The following is a 19,141-nucleotide window of genomic DNA, read 5'->3' as shown; positions in this document are numbered from 1 at the left end:
AATAAATGAAAAACCCTTGAATCAGCAGGTGTGTCAAAACTTATGACTGGTACTGTATTATGTAAATATATACTGTTTACTGGCTTAACTCTAAAGCTCTTATAGACGTGTGTGTGTGTGTGTGTGTGTGTGTGTGTGTGTGTGCGTGCGTGTGTGTATGTGTGAGTGTGTTAGCGACACCCTGGCATGTCATGCTCCCTGGCCAGTGACGAGACGATGAGCTCAGGATCCAGTTTCAGACTGAAGATAGGAGGAGGCTATAAGAGAGGCGAAAGAGAGAGAGGGGGAGAAAGGAGAAAGAAAGAGATCTGACAGACAGAAGACTATGGCGAATGAGTGATCGACTGTACATTGAGGGAGAGAGTCAAAAGAGAGTGATTCCACCTGTTAGACAGAGGGAGTATTTATCTACCCTGAAGCTGCAGGAGCTGGACTGACCAGTCATTCAATAGACCGAGAGCTCTGAAACCTAAAACACCCTTACCCTCTGAACTCTGACCTTTTCACCCTTCTCTGGATCGGGGTGTGTGAGAGGTGAAGTCATGCTTGCAGCCCGCAGTAGTGGAGGAGGGGTGGGAGGTCACAACGGTCCCCCAGGACACAGAAAACACTCTGTAGCGTCGCTGAGCGGGAGCAGAGGCCACTGTAACGCTCAGGATGGCAGTAAGGATAGACGCAGTTCCACCCCAGGCCAGCAGGCTGCAGCACCACACAGAAGCAAGGCAGCACTGATTAGAGAGATGGAGACCCACTGGTATCTGAAGATGTGTGGACTTGCAAGGGGGGATTCTGTGGCTCAAAAGACAGGCATGCTGTACAGGTGAGTGACTGGGACATACGGTCTGTTAAAGGGCTCATAGCCAATGAGCAGCATGCATGTGAATTTGAGTTTGGGGCGGGGGGGTTAGGGGGAGAAGTTTGGATAGTTCAGTTTCATACCCAGGTGCTATACTGAGTCCCGTAGATGGCCTCTGTTCGACCTTCCTCTGTCACACACACACACACACACACACACACACACACACACACACACACACACACACACACACACACACACACACACACACACACACACACACACACACACACACACACACACACACACACACACACACACACACACACACACCTCTGCTATCCTGCTGCACCTATCAATCAAAACATACACACCCGTCATGGTGCTTATGGCCCAATAAATGAAAAGGATCACAGAGAGATATCAGTTAAATATGACAGTACCATCAGGAACAGAGAGATATCAGTTCCATATGACAGTACCATCAGGAACAGAGAGATATCAGTTAAATATGACAGTACCATCAGGAACAGAGAGATATCAGTTAAATATGACAGTACCATCAGGAACAGAGAGATATCAGTTCCATATGACAGTACCATCAGGAACAGAGAGATATCAGTTAAATATGACTGTACCATCAGGAACAGAGAGATATCAGTTAAATATGACAGTACCATCAGGAACAGAGAGATATCAGTTAAATATGACTGTACAACACATCACACTCAAACTATCTGTGCACTGTTACGTACACACACACACATATATATATATATATATATATATATATATACATACACACACAGCATGTGTGTGTATGTTAATATATAGAGACATGTTTATGTTACTCAACTGCCTTGCATTATGTCTGTGTACAGCGATGCCCTCAACCTTTTAGAAACGCAATGTGTTCCCTTTCAGAAAACATGGTTGTCAGTTCAGTGCAGCCTGTCCAAACATCTTTCCTTCCTTCCTTCCTTCCTTCCTTCCTTCCTTCCTTCCTTCCTTCCTTCCTTCCTTCCTTCCTTCCTTCCTTCCTTCCTTCCTTCCTTCCTTACTTACTTACTTACTTACTTACTTACTTACTTCCTTCCTTCCGGAGTCTAATCAACCTTGTCTGTTCTCTCCTTTGTCTTGTACCATTACAGACTGAATCACAGTTAACTGCCAGGGAGAGATTGAGAGGGGATGAGAAGGAGAGGAGAAGGAAGATTTCCAGACTGAATGGTGGGAATGGGCCTCAATGGGATTCCCTCTCTTTCTCTTCCCTTCTCTCCATCTCTTCTGCTTAATTCATGTCTTCCTCTTTGTGCTGTTCTCCATGTGAAGGGACTCCGATGGATGTGTGTGTGTACTTGCATGTGTGTGTGTTTCTGAGAAACTGGGAGAACAATGGGAGGCTGATTTAGAGACATGGGTGGTCTGTCACAGTAACACTAGCTCAACACATGACCTTTACATGACTTTCACATGACCTTCACATGACCTTCACCAGTCAGTCAAAAGCCAGACCACAGCACAGGCACAACACAATGTTTATTTACATTTAGAGCCATTAAAGCCTTTATGATCCATTTACTAAGAAGTGACTCAATGCAACTACATTTGAACTTTTCAACAGTGAAAGAACATTACACTTTTTGTTGCTGTTGCAACACATGAGTAGAATGGTGTGGGCTGGATTAGATTAGCCAAATCTTTTTCTTTTTCAGAGCAATGATTTGGGGGGAAAGAGGTGTAATTGCACAATGTGACTATCTGTGGTGGGACTAGTGGGACTGTAGGTCTACTTCCTGCCAGAGGCATTATTACATGACTACTAACCATTTAGACTGACCTAGAAACACTGGAGCAACCAATACCTCTTCAACTGTCTCTCTGTTAATCTTCCAACTCAGAGCCATGCACGCAGACACACACACACACACACACCTCTGTTCTGTGCCAGCCAACCTTTCTGAGTCTCCTACCACCGCTGTCAGAGTCCAAACTTCTGATTAATATTCTGTACCTTCTTTCCTCTGATATTTTTAATTATTTATAAACACAAACAAACAGAAACACCACAACTACACAATACACACCACAACTACACAATACACACCACAACTACACAATACACACCACAACTACACAATAAACACCGCAACTACCCGATACACACCGCAACCACCCCGATACACACCACAACATGCCCACACCTGTGTGAACACTGAAAAAAAACACACAGTAGCCTCCTTTTTCAATACACATATACATTTCCTATGTATTCATATCCCTTGACTTGATGATTACATATAAATCAAATGTCAACCATCTACACACAATATAGAAACATCTAATTTACGTAAGTAGTCACACCCCTGAGTACATGTTAGAATCACCTTTGGCTGCTATCTCAGATGTGAGTGTTTCTAGGTAAGTCTTGAAGAGCTTTCCACACCTTCCACGGCATAATGTGTCAGTTTGGCACAGGACACCAGCATAATGTGTCAGTTTGGCACAGGACCACAGCATAATGTGTCAGTTTGGCACAGGACACCAGCATAATGTGTCAGTTTGGCACAGGACCACAGCATAATGTGTCAGTTTGGCACAGGACACCAGCATAATGTGTCAGTTTGGCACAGGACACCAGCATAATGTGTCAGTTTGGCACAGGACCACAGCATAATGTGTCAGTTTGGCACAGGACACCAGCATAATGTGTCAGTTTGGCACAGGACACCAGCATAATGTGTCAGTTTGGCACAGGACACCAGCATAATGTGTCAGTTTGGCACAGGACCACAGCATAATGTGTCAGTTTGGCACAGGACACCAGCATAATGTGTCAGTTTGGCACAGGACACCAGCATAATGTGTCAGTTTGGCACAGGACACCAGCATAATGTGTCAGTTTGGCACAGGACACCAGCATAATGTGTCAGTTTGGCACAGGACACCAGCATAATGTGTCAGTTTGGCACAGGACACCAGCATAATGTGTCAGTTTGGCACAGGACCACAGCATAATGTGTCAGTTTGGCACAGGACACCAGCATAATGTGTCAGTTTGGCACAGGACACCAGCATAATGTGTCAGTTTGGCACAGGACACCAGCATAATGTGTCAGTTTGGCACAGGACACCAGCATAATGTGTCAGTTTGGCACAGGACCACAGCATAATGTGTCAGTTTGGCACAGGACACCAGCATAATGTGTCAGTTTGGCACAGGACACCAGCATAATGTGTCAGTTTGGCACAGGACACCAGCATAATGTGTCAGTTTGGCACAGGACACCAGCATAATGTGTCAGTTTGGCACAGGACACCAGCATAATGTGTCAGTTTGGCACAGGACCACAGCATAATGTGTCAGTTTGGCACAGGACACCAGCATAATGTGTCAGTTTGGCACAGGACACCAGCATAATGTGTCAGTTTGGCACAGGACACCAGCATAATGTGTCAGTTTGGCACAGGACACCAGCATAATGTGTCAGTTTGGCACAGGACACCAGCATAATGTGTCAGTTTGGCACAGGACACCAGCATACTGTGTCAGTTTGGCACAGGACACCAGCATAATGTGTCAGTTTGGCACAGGACACCAGCATACTGTGTCAGTTTGGCACAGGACCACAGCATAATGTGTCAGTTTGGCACAGGACCACAGCATAATGTTTCAGTTTGGCACAGGACCACAGCATAATGTTTCAGCTTGGCACAGGACCACAGCATAATGTTTCAGTTTGGCACAGGACACCAGCATAATGTTTCAGCTTGGCACAGGACCACAGCATAATGTTTCAGTTTGGCACAGGACACCAGCATAATGTTTCAGCTTGGCACAGGACCACAGCATAATGTGTCAGTTTGGCACAGGACACCAGCATAATGTTTCAGCTTGGCACAGGACCCCAGCATAATGTTTCAGCTTGGCACAGGACACCAGCATAATGTTTCAGTTTGGCACAGGACCACAGCATAATGTTTCAGCTTGGCACAGGACCACAGCATAATGTTTCAGCTTGGCACAGGACACCAGCATAATGAAATTGGGTTCCTTTTAGTTTCTTTCTTTCCATTTGTATGAATACTTTATGAAGGCACTGTATCAATTTCCCCGTTAATTCAGACAAAATAAAAATGTATAGGGATTTTATAGCCTATCGTCTGGGGAGCATTCACAACTAATTGTCCAGATCATACCAATCATCATGTTGTCTTGTTCACTTGTCAATAACTTAAACAAATGTATCATGATTATAGCCGACCAATATATTAATTAACAACAAATACCTTTCTCTTTTGTGTCTTTGATGTGGTGAGGTGTAATAGTCCATCGTTCACCTCATTTCAGTAGCCTAAACAGTTCAATAGTCCTGTACCCTATTTGTCGCACATCGTCTGTTGAGAGGCTGTTCTACAGTCTACAGGCTACATTTCATTCCTTGCCATGTCCACCGTTCTCCTTGTCCAGGTTATCCAGGAATCGGGAAGTTGATTTCAGTGTGATGTCTCTTTCCTTCCATTTGACTCTTAGTTGTGCTGGGTACACCAAAGAGTATGGGATTTTTTTTTCCCATGGCTTTTCCTTTATGGGTTTGAATTATTTGCATTTCTTGTAGAAGTCTCTGTTCATGGCGGCGTTGATTATTTTTTATTTTACCTTTATTTGATGTAGAGCTGATGTAGAGTTGATGTAGAGTTGATGTAGAGTTGATGTAGAGCTGATGTAGAGCTGATGTAGAGCTGATGTAGAGCTGATGTAGAGCTGATGTAGAGTTGATGTAGAGCTGATGTAGAGCTGATGTAGAGCTGATGTAGAGTTGATGTAGAGTTGATGTAGAGCTGATGTAGAGCTGATGTAGAGTTGATGTAGAGCTGATGTAGAGCTGATGTAGAGTTGATGTAGAGCTGATGTAGAGCTGATGTAGAGCTGATGTAGAGTTGATGTAGAGTTGATGTAGAGTTGATGTAGAGCTGATGTAGAGTTGATGTAGAGTTGATGTAGAGCTGATGTAGAGCTGATGTAGAGTTGATGTAGAGTTGATGTAGAGTTGATGTAGAGTTGATGTAGAGTTGATGTAGAGCTGATGTAGAGTTGATGTAGAGTTGATGTAGAGCTGATGTAGAGTTGATGTAGAGTTGATGTAGAGCTGATGTAGAGCTGATGTAGAGTTGATGTAGAGTTGATGTAGAGTTGATGTAGAGCTGATGTAGAGTTGATGTAGAGTTGATGTAGAGCTGATGTAGAGCTGATGTAGAGCTGATGTAGAGTTGATGTAGAGCTGATGTAGAGTTGATGTAGAGTTGATGTAGAGCTGATGTAGAGTTGATGTAGAGTTGATGTAGAGCTGATGTAGAGTTGATGTAGAGTTGATGTAGAGCTAATGTAGAGCTGATGTAGAGCTGATGTAGAGTTGATGTAGAGCTGATGTAGAGCTGATGTAGAGTTGATGTAGAGCTGATGTAGAGTTGATGTAGAGTTGATGTAGAGTTGATGTAGAGTTGATGTAGAGCTGATGTAGAGTTGATGTAGAGTTGATGTAGAGTTGATGTAGAGCTGATGGCTCTCATACATCCGTCTCCGAACTTTTTAGCTTGGATGGCCAGTCGCAGAACTTTATCTTTGTCCCTTTAGTTCGATGGTGTCCTGCTTGTGTCCCCTCTCGGGCCGCATGTTCGATGTGTCTGTATTTATTATTGATCCCCATTAGTTCCTGCGAAGGCAGCAGCTACTCTTCCTGGGGTTTATTATGGATCCCTATTAGTTCCTGCCAAGGCAGCAGCTACTCTTTCTGGGGTTTATTATGGATCCCTATTAGTTCTTGCCAAGGCAGCAGCTACTCTTGCTCGGGTCCAGCAAAGTAAGGCAGTTATACAATTTCAAAAACATTACAATACATTCACAACAGATTTCACAATACACTGTGTGCCCTCAGGACTCCACATACTGTATTTTCAACACAAAATCCATGTGGATGTGTGTGTATAGTGCGTATGTTATAGTGTGTGAATGCATGTGTCTGTGAGTACGTTTGTGTTGCTTCACAGTCTCCGCTGTTCCATAAGGTGTATTTTTTGCTGTTATTTTAAATCAGATGAAAGAAGAAGGAAACCGCACACTGCTCTTGATAGTATCACTGCTCTTGATAGTATCACTGAGTATGAAAGCTTCACCAAAAGCTCTGACGAGGGCCGTGAGGCCGATGCGTAAGCTTATTAAATATCGGTGATACTATCAAGAGCAGTGATACTATCAAGAGCAGTGATACTATCAAGAGCAGTGATACTATCAAGAGCAGTGATACTATCAAGAGCAGTGATACTATCAAGAGCAGTGATACTATCAAGAGCAGTGTGCGGTTTCCTTCTTCCTTCATCTTGTTCAGCTGTTACCACGCACCTGCAAAAAAAGATTGCAAAGATGTGCGAGTGCTTTTTGAATTTTTAATTACTGTTTTTTAAATCGAAATGTACTGCTTATATAGTTACTTGATGTGGAATAGAGTTCCATGTAGTCATGGCTCTATGTCGTACTGTGTGCCTCCCATAGTCTGTTCTGGACTTGGGGACTGAAGAGACCTCTTGTGGCATGTCTTGTGGGGTATGCATGTGTGTCCGAGCTGTATGCCAGTAGTTCAAACAGACAGCTCAGTGCATTCAACATATCAACACCTCTCACAAATACAAGTAGTTATGAAGTCAATATTTCCTCCACTTTGAGCCAGGAGAGATTGCCATATATATTATTAATGTTAGCTCTCTGTGTACATCCACGGGCCAGCCGGGCTGCTCTGTTCTGAGCCAATAGCAATTTTCCTAAGTCCCTCTTTGTGCCACTTGACCACACAACTGAACAGTTGTCCATGTGTGACAAAACTAGGGCCTGTAGGACCTGCCTTGTTGATAGTGCTGTTAAGAAGGTAGAAACTAGGGCCTGTAGGACCTGCCTTGTTGAAAGAGCTGTTAATAAGGTAGAAACTAGGACCTGTAGGACCTGCCTTGTTGATAGAGCTGTTAAGAAGGTAGAAACTAGGACCTGTAGGACCTGCCTTGTTGATAGTGCTGTTAAGAAGGTAGAAACTAGGGCCTGTAGGACCTGTCTTGTTGAAAGAGCTGTTAAGAAGGTAGAAACTAGGGCCTGTAGGACCTGTCTTGTTGATAGTGCTGTTAAGAAGGTAGAAACTAGGACCTGTAGGACCTGCCTTGTTGATAGTGTTGTTAAGAAGGTAGAAACTAGGGCCTGTAGGACCTGCCTTGTTGATAGAGCTGTTAAGAAGGTAGAAACTAGGACCTGTAGGACCTGCCTTGTTGATAGAGCTGTTAAGAAGGTAGAAACTAGGACCTGTAGGACCTGCCTTGTTGATAGTGCTGTTAAGAAGGTAGAAACTAGGACCTGTAGGACCTGCCTTGTTGATAGAGCTGTTAAGAAGGTAGAAACTAGGACCTGTAGGACCTGCCTTGTTGATAGAGCTGTTAAGAAGGTAGAAACTAGGACCTGTAGGACCTGCCTTGTTGATAGAGCTGTTAAGAAGGTAGAAACTAGGACCTGTAGGACCTGCCTTGTTGATAGTGCTGTTAAGAAGGTAGAAACTAGGACCTGTAGGACCTGCCTTGTTGACAGTGCTGTTAAGAAGGTAGAAACTAGGGCCTGTAGGACCTGCCTTGTTGATAGAGCTGTTAAGAAGGTAGAAACTAGGGCCTGTAGGACCTGCCTTGTTGATAGAGCTGTTAAGAAGGTAGAAACTAGGGCCTGTAGGACCTGCCTTGTTGATAGAGCTGTTAAGAAGGTAGAAACTAGGGCCTGTAGGACCTGCCTTGTTGATAGAGCTGTTAAGAAGGTAGAAACTAGGGCCTGTAGGACCTGCCTTGTTGATAGAGCTGTTAAGAAGGTAGAAACTAGGACCTGTAGGACCTGCCTTGTTGATAGAGCTGTTAAGAAGGTAGAAACTAGGACCTGTAGGACCTGCCTTGTTGATAGAGCTGTTAAGAAGGTAGAAACTAGGACCTGTAGGACCTGCCTTGTTGATAGAGCTGTTAAGAAGGTAGAAACTAGGGCCTGTAGGACCTGCCTTGTTGATAGAGCTGGTAAGAAGGTAGAAACTAGGACCTGTAGGACCTGCCTTGTTGATAGAGCTGTTAAGAAGGTAGAAACTAGGGCCTGTAGGACCTGCCTTGTTGATAGAGCTGTTAAGAAGGTAGAAACTAGGACCTGTAGGACCTGCCTTGTTGATAGAGCTGTTAAGAAGGTAGAAACTAGGGCCTGTAGGACCTGTCTTGTTGATAGAGCTGTTAAGAAGGTAGAAACTAGGACCTGTAGGACCTGCCTTGTTGATAGAGCTGTTAAGGAGGTAGAAACTAGGACCTGTAGGACCTGCCTTGTTGATAGAGCTATTAAGAAGGTAGAAACTAGGGCCTGTAGGACCTGCCTTGTTGATAGAGCTGTTAAGAAGGTAGAGCGACGCTTTTTTATTGACAAATTTCTCCCCATTTTAGTTACTGTTGTATCAATATGTTTTGACCATGACAGTTTACAATCCAGGGTTACCATAGGCAGTTTAGTCACCTCAACTTGCTCAATTCCACATGATTTATTACACGATTTAGTTGAGGTTTAGGGTTTAGTGAATGATTTGTCCCAAATACAATGCTTTTAGTTTTAGAAATATTTAGGACTAACTTATTCCTTGCCACCCACTCTGAAACTAACTGCAGCTCTTTGTTAAGTGTTGCAGTCATTTCAGTTGCTGTAGTAGCTGACATGTATAGTGTTAAAACCAGTTGCATCTCTAGGGGCGCTATTTCATTTTTGGATAAAAAACGTTCCCGTTTTAAGCGCGATATTTTGTCACGAAAAGATGCTCGACTATGCATATTCTTGGGTTTTGGAAAGAAAACACTCTGAAGTTTCAGAATCTGCAAAGATTTTGTCTGTAAGTGCCCCAGAGCTCATTCTACAGGCGAAACCAAGATGATACGTCAAACAGGAAATTAGCAGAATTTCTGAAGCTCTGTTTTCTAATGTCTCCTTATATGGCTGTGAATGCGACAGGAATAAGCTTAGACCTTCTGCCGTTTCCCCAAGATGTCGGCAGCATTGTGACGTATTTGTAGGCATATCATTGGAAGATTGGCCATAAGAGACTACATTTTCCAGGGGTCCGCCCGGTGTCCTTTGTCTAAATTTGTGCGTAATCTTCAGGTGCGGGCATTTTCTCCTGGGATTCAGGAGAGAAAGCACACTTCCACGAACGATATATCATCGAAGAGATATGTGAAAAACACCTTGAGGATTGATTCTAAACAACGTTTGCCATGTTTTCAGTCGATATTATGGAGTTAATTTGGAAAAAAGTTCGCGTTTTGAGGACTGAATTTTCGGGTTTTTTGGTAGCCAAATGTGATGTACAAAACGGAGCTATTTCTAATACACAAATAATCTTTTTGGAAGAACTGAGCATCTGCTATCTAACTGAGAGTCTCCTCATTGAAAACATCAGAAGTTCTTCAAAGGTAAATGATTTTCTTTGAAGGCTTTTATGTTTTTGTTGAAATGTTGCGTGCTGGATGCTAACGCTAATGCTAACGCTAAATGCTACGCTAGCTAGCTACTTTTACACAAATGATTGTTTTCCTATGGTTGAGAAGCATATTTTGAAAATCTGAGATGACAGTGTTGTTTACAAAAGGCTAAGCTTGAGAGATGGCATATTTATTTAATTTCATTTGCGATTTTCATGAATAGTTAACGTTGCGTTATGGTAATGAGCTTGAGTCTGTATTCACGATCCCGGATCCGGGATGGGGAGATCAGAAAGGTTAAGTCATCCACATACATAGACACACTGGCTTTACCCAAAGCCAGTGACATGTCGTTAGTAAAGATTGAAAAAAAAAAGGGACTTAGACAGCTGCCCTGGGGAATTCCTGATTCTACCTGGGTTATTTTGGAGAGGCTTCCATTAAAGAACACCCTCTGTGTTCTGTTAGACCGGTAACTCTTTATCCACATTATAGCAGGGGGTGTAAAGCTATAACAGATATGTTTTTCCAGCAGTTGACTATGATTGACTATGTCAAAAGCCGCACTGAAGTCTAACAAAACAGCTCCCACAATATTTTATCATAAATGTTTCTCAGCCAATCATCAGTTGTTTTTGTAAGTGCTGTGCTCGTTGAATGTCCTTCCCTATAAGTGTGCTGAAAGTCTGTTGTCAATTTGTTTACTGTAAAATAGCATTGTATCTGGTCCAACACCATTTTTTCCAAAAGTTTATAAAGGGTTGATAACAGTCTGATTTGTTGGCTATTTGAGCCAGTAAAGGGGGCTTTACTATTCATAGGTAGCAGAATGACTTTTGCTTACCTCCAGGCCTGGGGGCACACACTTTCTAGTAGGCTTAAAAATATGGCAAATAGGAGTGGCGATATCGTCCACTATTATCCTCAGTAATTTTCCATCCAAGTTGTCAGACCCCGGTGGTTTACCATTGTTGATAGACAACAATATTTCTTTCACCTCTTCCATACTCACTTTACGGAATTCAAATGCTTGTCTTTCATAATTATAATTATAATATACTTGGATTAGTAGCGTCAGCGTTTAGTAATCTTGCCAATAAAAATATAGCGAAAGTAGTTGTCAATATCAGTCTGATTCAGTGAATGATGGAGCATAGTTTGCCTTTTTTTTCTCCAAAATGTTATTTCATAGTGTAGGTTTTTTGTTCTTTTTATTCAGGATTTCTTAATTTGCAATATGTTTGCCAATCGGTTGTGCTGCCAGACTCATTTGCCATTCCTTTTGCCTCATCCCTCACAACCATGCCATTTTCAATTCCTCATCAATCCACGGAGATTACCAGTTTTTATGGTCATTTTCTTAATGGTTGCTTATTAGTACTTGGAATAAGCAATTTCATTAATGTGTCAATTGCAGCGTACGTTTGCTCCTCATTACACACCACGAACCAACAAAAATGATTTACATCAACAACACAGGAATCACTACAAAACTTATTGTATGACCTCTTATACACTATATAAGGCCCAGCTTTGGTTCTGCTTTGGTTTTCCTAGATATGGCTACTATATTGTGATCACTACATCCGATGGATCTGGATACTTCTTTCAAGCACATTTCTGCAGCCTTAGTAAAGATGTGATCAATACATGTTGATGATTTCATTCCTGTGCTGTTTGTAACTACCCTGGTAGGTTGACTGATAACCTGAACCAGGTTGCAGACACTGGTTACAGTTTGAAGCTTTTTCTTGAGTGGGCAGCTTGATGAAAGCCAGTCAATATTTAAATTACCCAGAAAATATACCTCTCTGTTGATATCACATACACACACATCAAGCATTTCACACATGTTATCCAGATACTGACTGTTAGCACTTGCTGGTCTATAGCAGCTTCCCACCAGAATGGGCTTTAGGTGAGGAAGATGAACCTGTAGCCATATTACTTCAACAGTATTTAACATGAGATCCTCTAAGTTTTACAGAAATGTGGTTCTGAATATAAACAGAAACACATTCACCATTGGCATTTTTGTATTTTCTGTAAATGTTATAACCTTGTATTGATATCGCTGTATCATCAAAGGTATTATCTAAGTGAGTTTCAGAGGTAGTCAGAATATGAATGTCATCTGTTACTAGCAAATTATTGATATCATGAACCTTGTTTGTTAAGCTACATATGTTAACTTGGGCAATTTTGAGCACTTTTCTGGGACGCTTACTTGTTTTCATTGCTTTACTGGGAAGCTTAGCAGAAGTAGATATGCTCATGTTATTTATGTTAGTGCAGGGTGAGCTGCACACAGTGAACTTCCTCCTCAGCCACACAACCTCAATGCTAACAGTATATATCTGTTTCATGGGCACATGATTACTGCATACAATTGCTGTAGGATCAACAGAGTCATTCAGTTCAGTTAGAGGTACAACAATTAGGTTACTTACATTGTGTCTTCCAAAGCCCCTGGGATAATGTATATTTGCGGAAGCAATTTGACAACTCCATGACACAATGGTAGGGATTAACTTAGCTGGGTTTGGGTCATTGATAAGTCATTGTTTCAATGCAGCCTTATAACGCTGTGAAAGGATCCTGGAACCTGCGTCACAATGGTAGGGATTAACTGAGCTGGGCCTGGGTCATTAATAAGTCATTGTCTCAATGCAGCCTTATAATGCTGTGAAAGGATCGAGAAACTGAAATTATTTAGGTGGATCCCATCCTCCTTATAAAACATGTTTTGTTTCCAAAATGTATTGAAATTGTTAACAAAAGTTACATCCATTGAGCTGAAATAATCACGTTGCCAGTTGTGAAGAATCCTGCTTAAAAGTTCAATGCCACGATTCACAGGTGAGAGGGCACAGGTGTTTTATTAGTGTCTAGCAGAGAGTCAATCAGCTCTTTAAAACCCAGTTTCAGCTGTTCAAAGCAGCCCTTCGTAATGTCATTAAAACTCACATGGATTACGATATAGTCAATTTCCATGTCCTGATTTAGTACATTTGGGAGCAGCTTAGTAATGTCATTTACTCAAGCTCCGGGATAAGACATTGTTTTTGCACCAGGAATGGTCACATTTCATACCATGGAGCTGCCCAAAATCCTGGCTGGCGAGAAGGACGAGGAAATCTGCCCACTCCAACTTCTTCACAGGATTCGGAGAGCCCTTTATGGATAGGCGAGTGGCAGGATTTGTTTATTTATTTTATTTCACCTTTAACAAGTTCTCATTTACAACTGCGACCTGGCCAAGATAAAGCAAAGCAGTTTGACACATACAACAACACAGAGTTACACATGGAATAAACAAACATACAGTCAATAATACACTAGAAAAAGTCTATATACAGTCTGTGCAAATGGGGTAAGATAAGGGAAGTTGGCAATTGGCAATATACCAATTGGCAATATACCAATTAAACACTGGAGTGATAGATGTGCAGAAGATGAATGTGCAAGTAGAGATACTGGGGTGCAAAGGAGTAAAATAAGTAAATAAATACAGTATGGGGATGAGGTAGTTGGATGGGCTATTTACAAATGGGCTATGTACCGGTGCAGTGATCTGTGAGCTGCTCTGACAGCTGGTGCTTCAATTTAGTGATGGAGATATGAGTCTCCAGCTTCAGTGATTTTTGCAGTGTGTTCCAGTCATTGGCAGCAGAGAACTGGAAGGAAAGGCGGCCAAAAGAGGAATTGGCTTTGGGGGTGACCAGTGAGATATACCTGCTGGAGCGCGTGCTACAGGTGGGTGCTGCTATGGTGACCAGTGAGCTGAGATAAGGCGGGGCTTTACCTAGCAAAGACTTGTAGATGACCTGGAGCCAGTGAGTTTGGCGACGAGTATGAAGCAAGGGCCAGCCAACGAGAGCGTACAGGTCGCAGTGGTGGGTAGTATAAGGGGCTTTGGTGACAAAACGGATGGCACTGTGATAGACTGCAACCAATTTGTTGAGTAGAGTGTTGGAGGCTATTTTGTAGATGACATCGCCGAAGTCGAGGATCGGTAGGATGGTCAGTTTTAGGATAACTTGAACCCGTAGCTCCTGGCGCCTGGTGCAGGCCTCCGACAGATGGAGAAGCCCCGATAGATTTAGAGCAGGGATTTAAGGTTGCCGATTTCGACTTTGAAATCGTAAGGGAAGGATTAGAAACATGTATCCCTAACGACGAAGGTGCAGGAAGATCAGGCTCCAGGGCTGCGAAAAATATTTGTTGCTCTGGGCCTCTCGTTGGACTGTAGACTGCTTTGTGGGAGGCCATTGTTTTCAGCTTCCACGGCTCATGACATGCGACCATCCTTGATTGCCATGCTTCTCTTGCTGTGCTCCTTTGACTGCGCTATCAGATGGGGGAGGAGAGGCAGGACGAATTCCAGGCAACACCGGCCAGTCGGATAATGACAAACACAAAGGCGGAGATGCATCTAACATGTGCGAATGCCGTCCAGCCACCGGCATAGAAAGGGTCAACATTCCACTCTGAGTTTTCCCCAGTTTCCTATGTAGGCTGGCAACCTGCATGATCAAGGAAGCCACCTCAAGCCTATAATCCTCGGCAAGTAAACAATTACCGCATTGGAATTCTTAGTGATCCGGTTTGTCCCGAATCAAAGAGTAGTAGATACAGCTCCTACAGCGCTGGAACCATTAATTTACCTCTCCAGTCAGAGAGGGCTCCAAAGGAAAACTCATCTGGGACCATTCATTTACCTCTCCAGTCAGAGAGGGCGCCAATGGAAAACTCATCTGGGACTAACTTTGTTACCTCGATGTTAAGTGGGATTCCGGGACAAGAAATAGCGGTCCTAGCTGTTAAAAGCTAACCGCCTTGCCCCGAATCCATGCAAAAACAAGTTCTGTATTTATAATGGTTATGTTTAAGTCAAAAATAACAAATCAAGTTTTGCCAGCATACAGTGTTCAGCTGCGCACTCTGATGACATCAGGACGGCATCATTCCTTCTGCTTGTGCAGTTAGTTTTTGTTATGAGTTTTTCCAGGAATTCTTTCATTCTGGTTGTTCCACAGCTTTCGTGATAAATTTATGAAACGGCGATTTGAATATGGACTGAAGTCCTCCAAGTCCTTAATCTTTCAGCAAAGCCCCGTAATGATGTCTTTGTGTTCATCCCACAGTTTTCTGGATCTATTCTTGTGAGCTTTTCTCCAGGGTTAACCCAGTTCCGGGCCTCCTCCACGCGTTTGCGCAGTTCAATCATATCCATTAGGATTATTTTGACGTCATCAGATATGTTCTTCATATGTTTAGACATTTTCTCATTGGAAATTTCTGTTAGTAGTGTCTCTAAACTCACTTTAGTCGAGTCGTCAGCTACTCATGTCAGCTACTCACGTCAGCTGCTCACGTCAGCTACTCACGTAAGCTGCTCACGTCAGCTGCTCACGTCAGCTACTCACGTCAGCTACTCACGTCAGCTACTCACGTCAGCTGCTCACGTCAGCTGCTCACGTCAGCTACTCACGTCAGCTGCTCACGTCAGCTGCTCACGTCAGCTGCTCACGTCAGCTGCTCACGTCAGCTACTCACGTCAGCTACTCACGTCAGCTACTCACGTCAGCTACTCTATTACTAAATCTACTATTTGTCATAACATGCAGTTGCCAACATAACGTTTCACTTATTGCTTGACATTAGTGTCAAGTTCTTTCCTATATAAGAGGCATATTTTAGTAAAGAAATGGAATGCTAAACGGATCACCTTGACTACCTCACGGTCGCCGTAAACGGAAATCAACATGCATTAAACACCATATTACCACTGTCAGTGACGCTGCTGGTTATTTCCTCTTTTATGTATTATTATTATTATTAAACAAGGAATTAAATATAGACACCATTATTTATTCTTTTAATTTACTCTTTATTCAATTGACTCTATGCTCACTTCAAAGTCGCAGATCTACATGAAGTGTGTGATAAAATGGTGGAAGCTGTTTAGCATCCTCTTGGATCAATATTCAGAACCACTGGACCACGGTTGGTGACCACTGCTTTAGCCCGTTAAAGAAACACACTGACAGAGTATAAAGGATTGCAGAGAACTCTGCCATACATGCCAGTCCACTCCTGTTAAATAAGAACAGTCCCAGAGGCCTATACCGTTCATTATCACTACCACAACCCCAGCTCAGTGTCAGCTATGGAACATTATTACAGAGAGGCTAGGGAAGAGAGAAACATGGGAGGGAGAGAGGCTAGGGAAGAGAGAAACATGAGAGGGAGAGAGGCTAGGGAAGAGAGAAACATTGGAGGGGGAGTGAGGGAGAGAGGCTATGGGAGAGAGAAACATGGGAGGGAGAGTGAGGGAGAGTGAGAGGCTAGGGAAGAGAGAAACATGGGAAGGGGAGTGAGGGAGAGAGGCTAGGGAAGAGAGAAACATTGGAGGGGGAGAGAGGGAGAGAGGCTAGGGGAGAGAGAAACATGGGAGGGAGAGTGAGGGAGAGTGAGGGAGAGAGGCTAGGGAAGAGAGAAACATGGGAAGGGGAGTGAGGGAGAGAGGCTAGGGAAGCGTGAATCAAATGAGGGGGAGTGAGGGAGAGAGGCTAGGGAAGAGAGAAACATGGGAGAGAGGCTAGGGAAGAGAGAAACATGGGAGGGAGAGTGAGGCAGAGTGAGGGAGAGTGAGGGAGAGAGGCTAGGGAAGGGAGAAACATGGTAGGGAGAGGGAGGGAGAGAGGCTAGGGAAGAGAGAAACATTGGAGGGGGAGTGAGGGAGAGAGGCTAGGGGAGAGAGAAACATGGGAGGGAGAGTGAGGGAGAGTGAGGGAGAGAGGCTAGGGAAGAGAGAAACATGGGAAGGGGAGTGAGGGAGAGAGGCTAGGTAAGCGTGAATCAAATGAGGGGGAGTGAGGGAGAGAGGCTAGGGAAGAGAGAAACATGGGAGGGAGAGAGGCTAGGGAAGAGAGAAACATGGGAGGGGGAGAGAGGGAGAGAGGCTAGGGAAGAGAGAAACATGGGAGGGGAGGAGAGGGAGAGAGGCTAGGGAAGAGAGAAACATGGGAGGGAGAGTGAGGGAGAGTGAGAGGCTAGGGAAGAGAGAAACATGGGAAGGGGAGTGAGGGAGAGAGGCTAGGGAAGAGAGAAACATTGGAGGGGGAGAGAGGGAGAGAGGCTAGGGGAGAGAGAAACATGGGAGGGAGAGTGAGGGAGAGTGAGGGAGAGAGGCTAGGGAAGAGAGAAACATGGGAAGGGGAGTGAGGGAGAGAGGCTAGGGAAGCGTGAATCAAATGAGGGGGAGTGAGGGAGAGAGGCTAGGGAAGAGAGAAACATGGGAGGGAGAGAGGCTAGGGAAGAGAGAAACATGGGAGGGAGAGTGAGGCAGAGTGAGGGAGAGTGAGGGAGAGAGGCTAGGGAAGGGAGAAACATGGTAGGGAGAGGGAGGGAGAGAGGCTAGGGAAGAGAGAAACATTGGAGGGGGAGTGAGGGAGAGAGGCTAGGGGAGAGAGAAACATGGGAGGGAGAGTGAGGGAGAGTGAGGGAGAGAGGCTAGGGAAGAGAGAAACATGGGAAGGGGAGTGAGGGAGAGAGGCTAGGTAAGCGTGAATCAAATGAGGGGGAGTGAGGGAGAGAGGCTAGGGAAGAGAGAAACATGGGAGGGAGAGAGGCTAGGGAAGAGAGAAACATGGGAGGGGGAGAGAGGGAGAGAGGCTAGGGAAGAGAGAAACATGGGAGGGGAGGAGAGGGAGAGAGGCTAGGGAAGAGAGAAACATGGGAGGGAGAGTGAGGGAGAGAGGCTAGGGAAGACAGAAACATGGGAGGGAGAGTGAGGGAGAGAGGCTAGGGAAGAGAGAAACATTGGAGGGGGAGTGAGGGAGAGAGGCTAGGGAAGAGAGAAACATGGGAAGGAGAGTGAGAGAGAGTGAGGGAGAGATGCTAGGGAAGAGAGAAACATGGGAGGGAGAGAGGCTAGGGAAGAGAGAAACATGGGAGGGAGAGAGGCTAGGGAAGAGAGAAACATGGGAGGGAGAGAGGCTAGGGAAGAGAGAAACATGGGAGGGAGAGGGAGGGAGAGTGAGGGAGAGAGGCTAGGGAAGAGATAAACATGGGAGGGGGGAGAGGGAGAGAGGCTAGGGAAGAGAGAAACATGGGAGGGGGAGAGAGGGAGAGAGGCTAGGGAAGAGAGAAACATGGGAGGGGGAGCGAGGGAGAGAGGCTAGGGAAGAGAGAAACATGGGAGGGAGAGTTAGGGAGAGTGAGGGAGAGATGCTAGGGAAGAGAGAAACATGGGAGGGGGAGAGAGGCTAGGGAAGAGAGAAACATTGGAGGGGGAGTGAGGGAGAGAGACTAGGGGAGAGAGAAACATGGGAAGGAGAGTGAGGGGGAGTGAGGGAGAGAGGCTAGGGAAGAGAGAAACATTGGAGGGGGAGTGAGGGAGAGAGGCTAGGGGAGAGAGAAACATGGGAGGGAGAGTGAGGGAGAGTGAGGGGGAGAGGCTAGGGGAGAGAGAAACATGGGAGGGAGAGAGGCTAGGGAAGAGAGAAACATGGGAGGGAGAGGGAGGGAGAGTGAGGGAGAGAGGCTAGGGAAGAGAGAAACATGGGAGGGTGAGAGAGGGAGAGAGGCTAGGGAAGAGAGAAACATGGGAGGGAGAGTGAGGGAGAGAGGCTTGGGAAGAGAGAAACATGGGAGGGGGAGTGAGGGAGAGAGGCTAGGGAAGAGAGAAACAAATGAGGGGGAGTGAGGGAGAGAGAAACATGGGAAGGGGAGTGAGGGAGAGAGGCTAGGGAAGAGAGAAACATGGGAGGGAGAGAGGCTAGAGAAGAGAGAAACATGGGAGGGAGAGTGAGGGAGAGA

General features: G+C 44.7%; 1 protein-coding gene across 1 annotated transcript in view; it reads left to right on the top strand.

The window, feature by feature from the left end:
* The first annotated feature begins 231 nt into the window (after nt 1-231).
* LOC110508036 (voltage-gated potassium channel subunit beta-1) overlaps nt 232-19,141 on the top strand; it is a 303,976-nt gene continuing 285,066 nt past the window's right edge. Inside the window, exon 1 of the mRNA XM_036964964.2 lies at nt 232-820. Within this exon, the coding sequence (XP_036820859.1) occupies nt 543-820 (278 nt within the window). The 5' untranslated portion in view covers nt 232-542. The remainder of the gene's footprint in view (nt 821-19,141) is intronic.

Source organism: Oncorhynchus mykiss, chromosome 27, assembly GCF_057628025.1.
Source record: "Oncorhynchus mykiss isolate SJ-2025 chromosome 27, ASM5762802v1, whole genome shotgun sequence".
Taxonomy (NCBI): domain Eukaryota; kingdom Metazoa; phylum Chordata; class Actinopteri; order Salmoniformes; family Salmonidae; genus Oncorhynchus; species Oncorhynchus mykiss.
The sequence above is the reverse complement of the archived record's forward strand: the minus strand, read 5'-3'. Positions and strand labels throughout refer to the sequence as shown.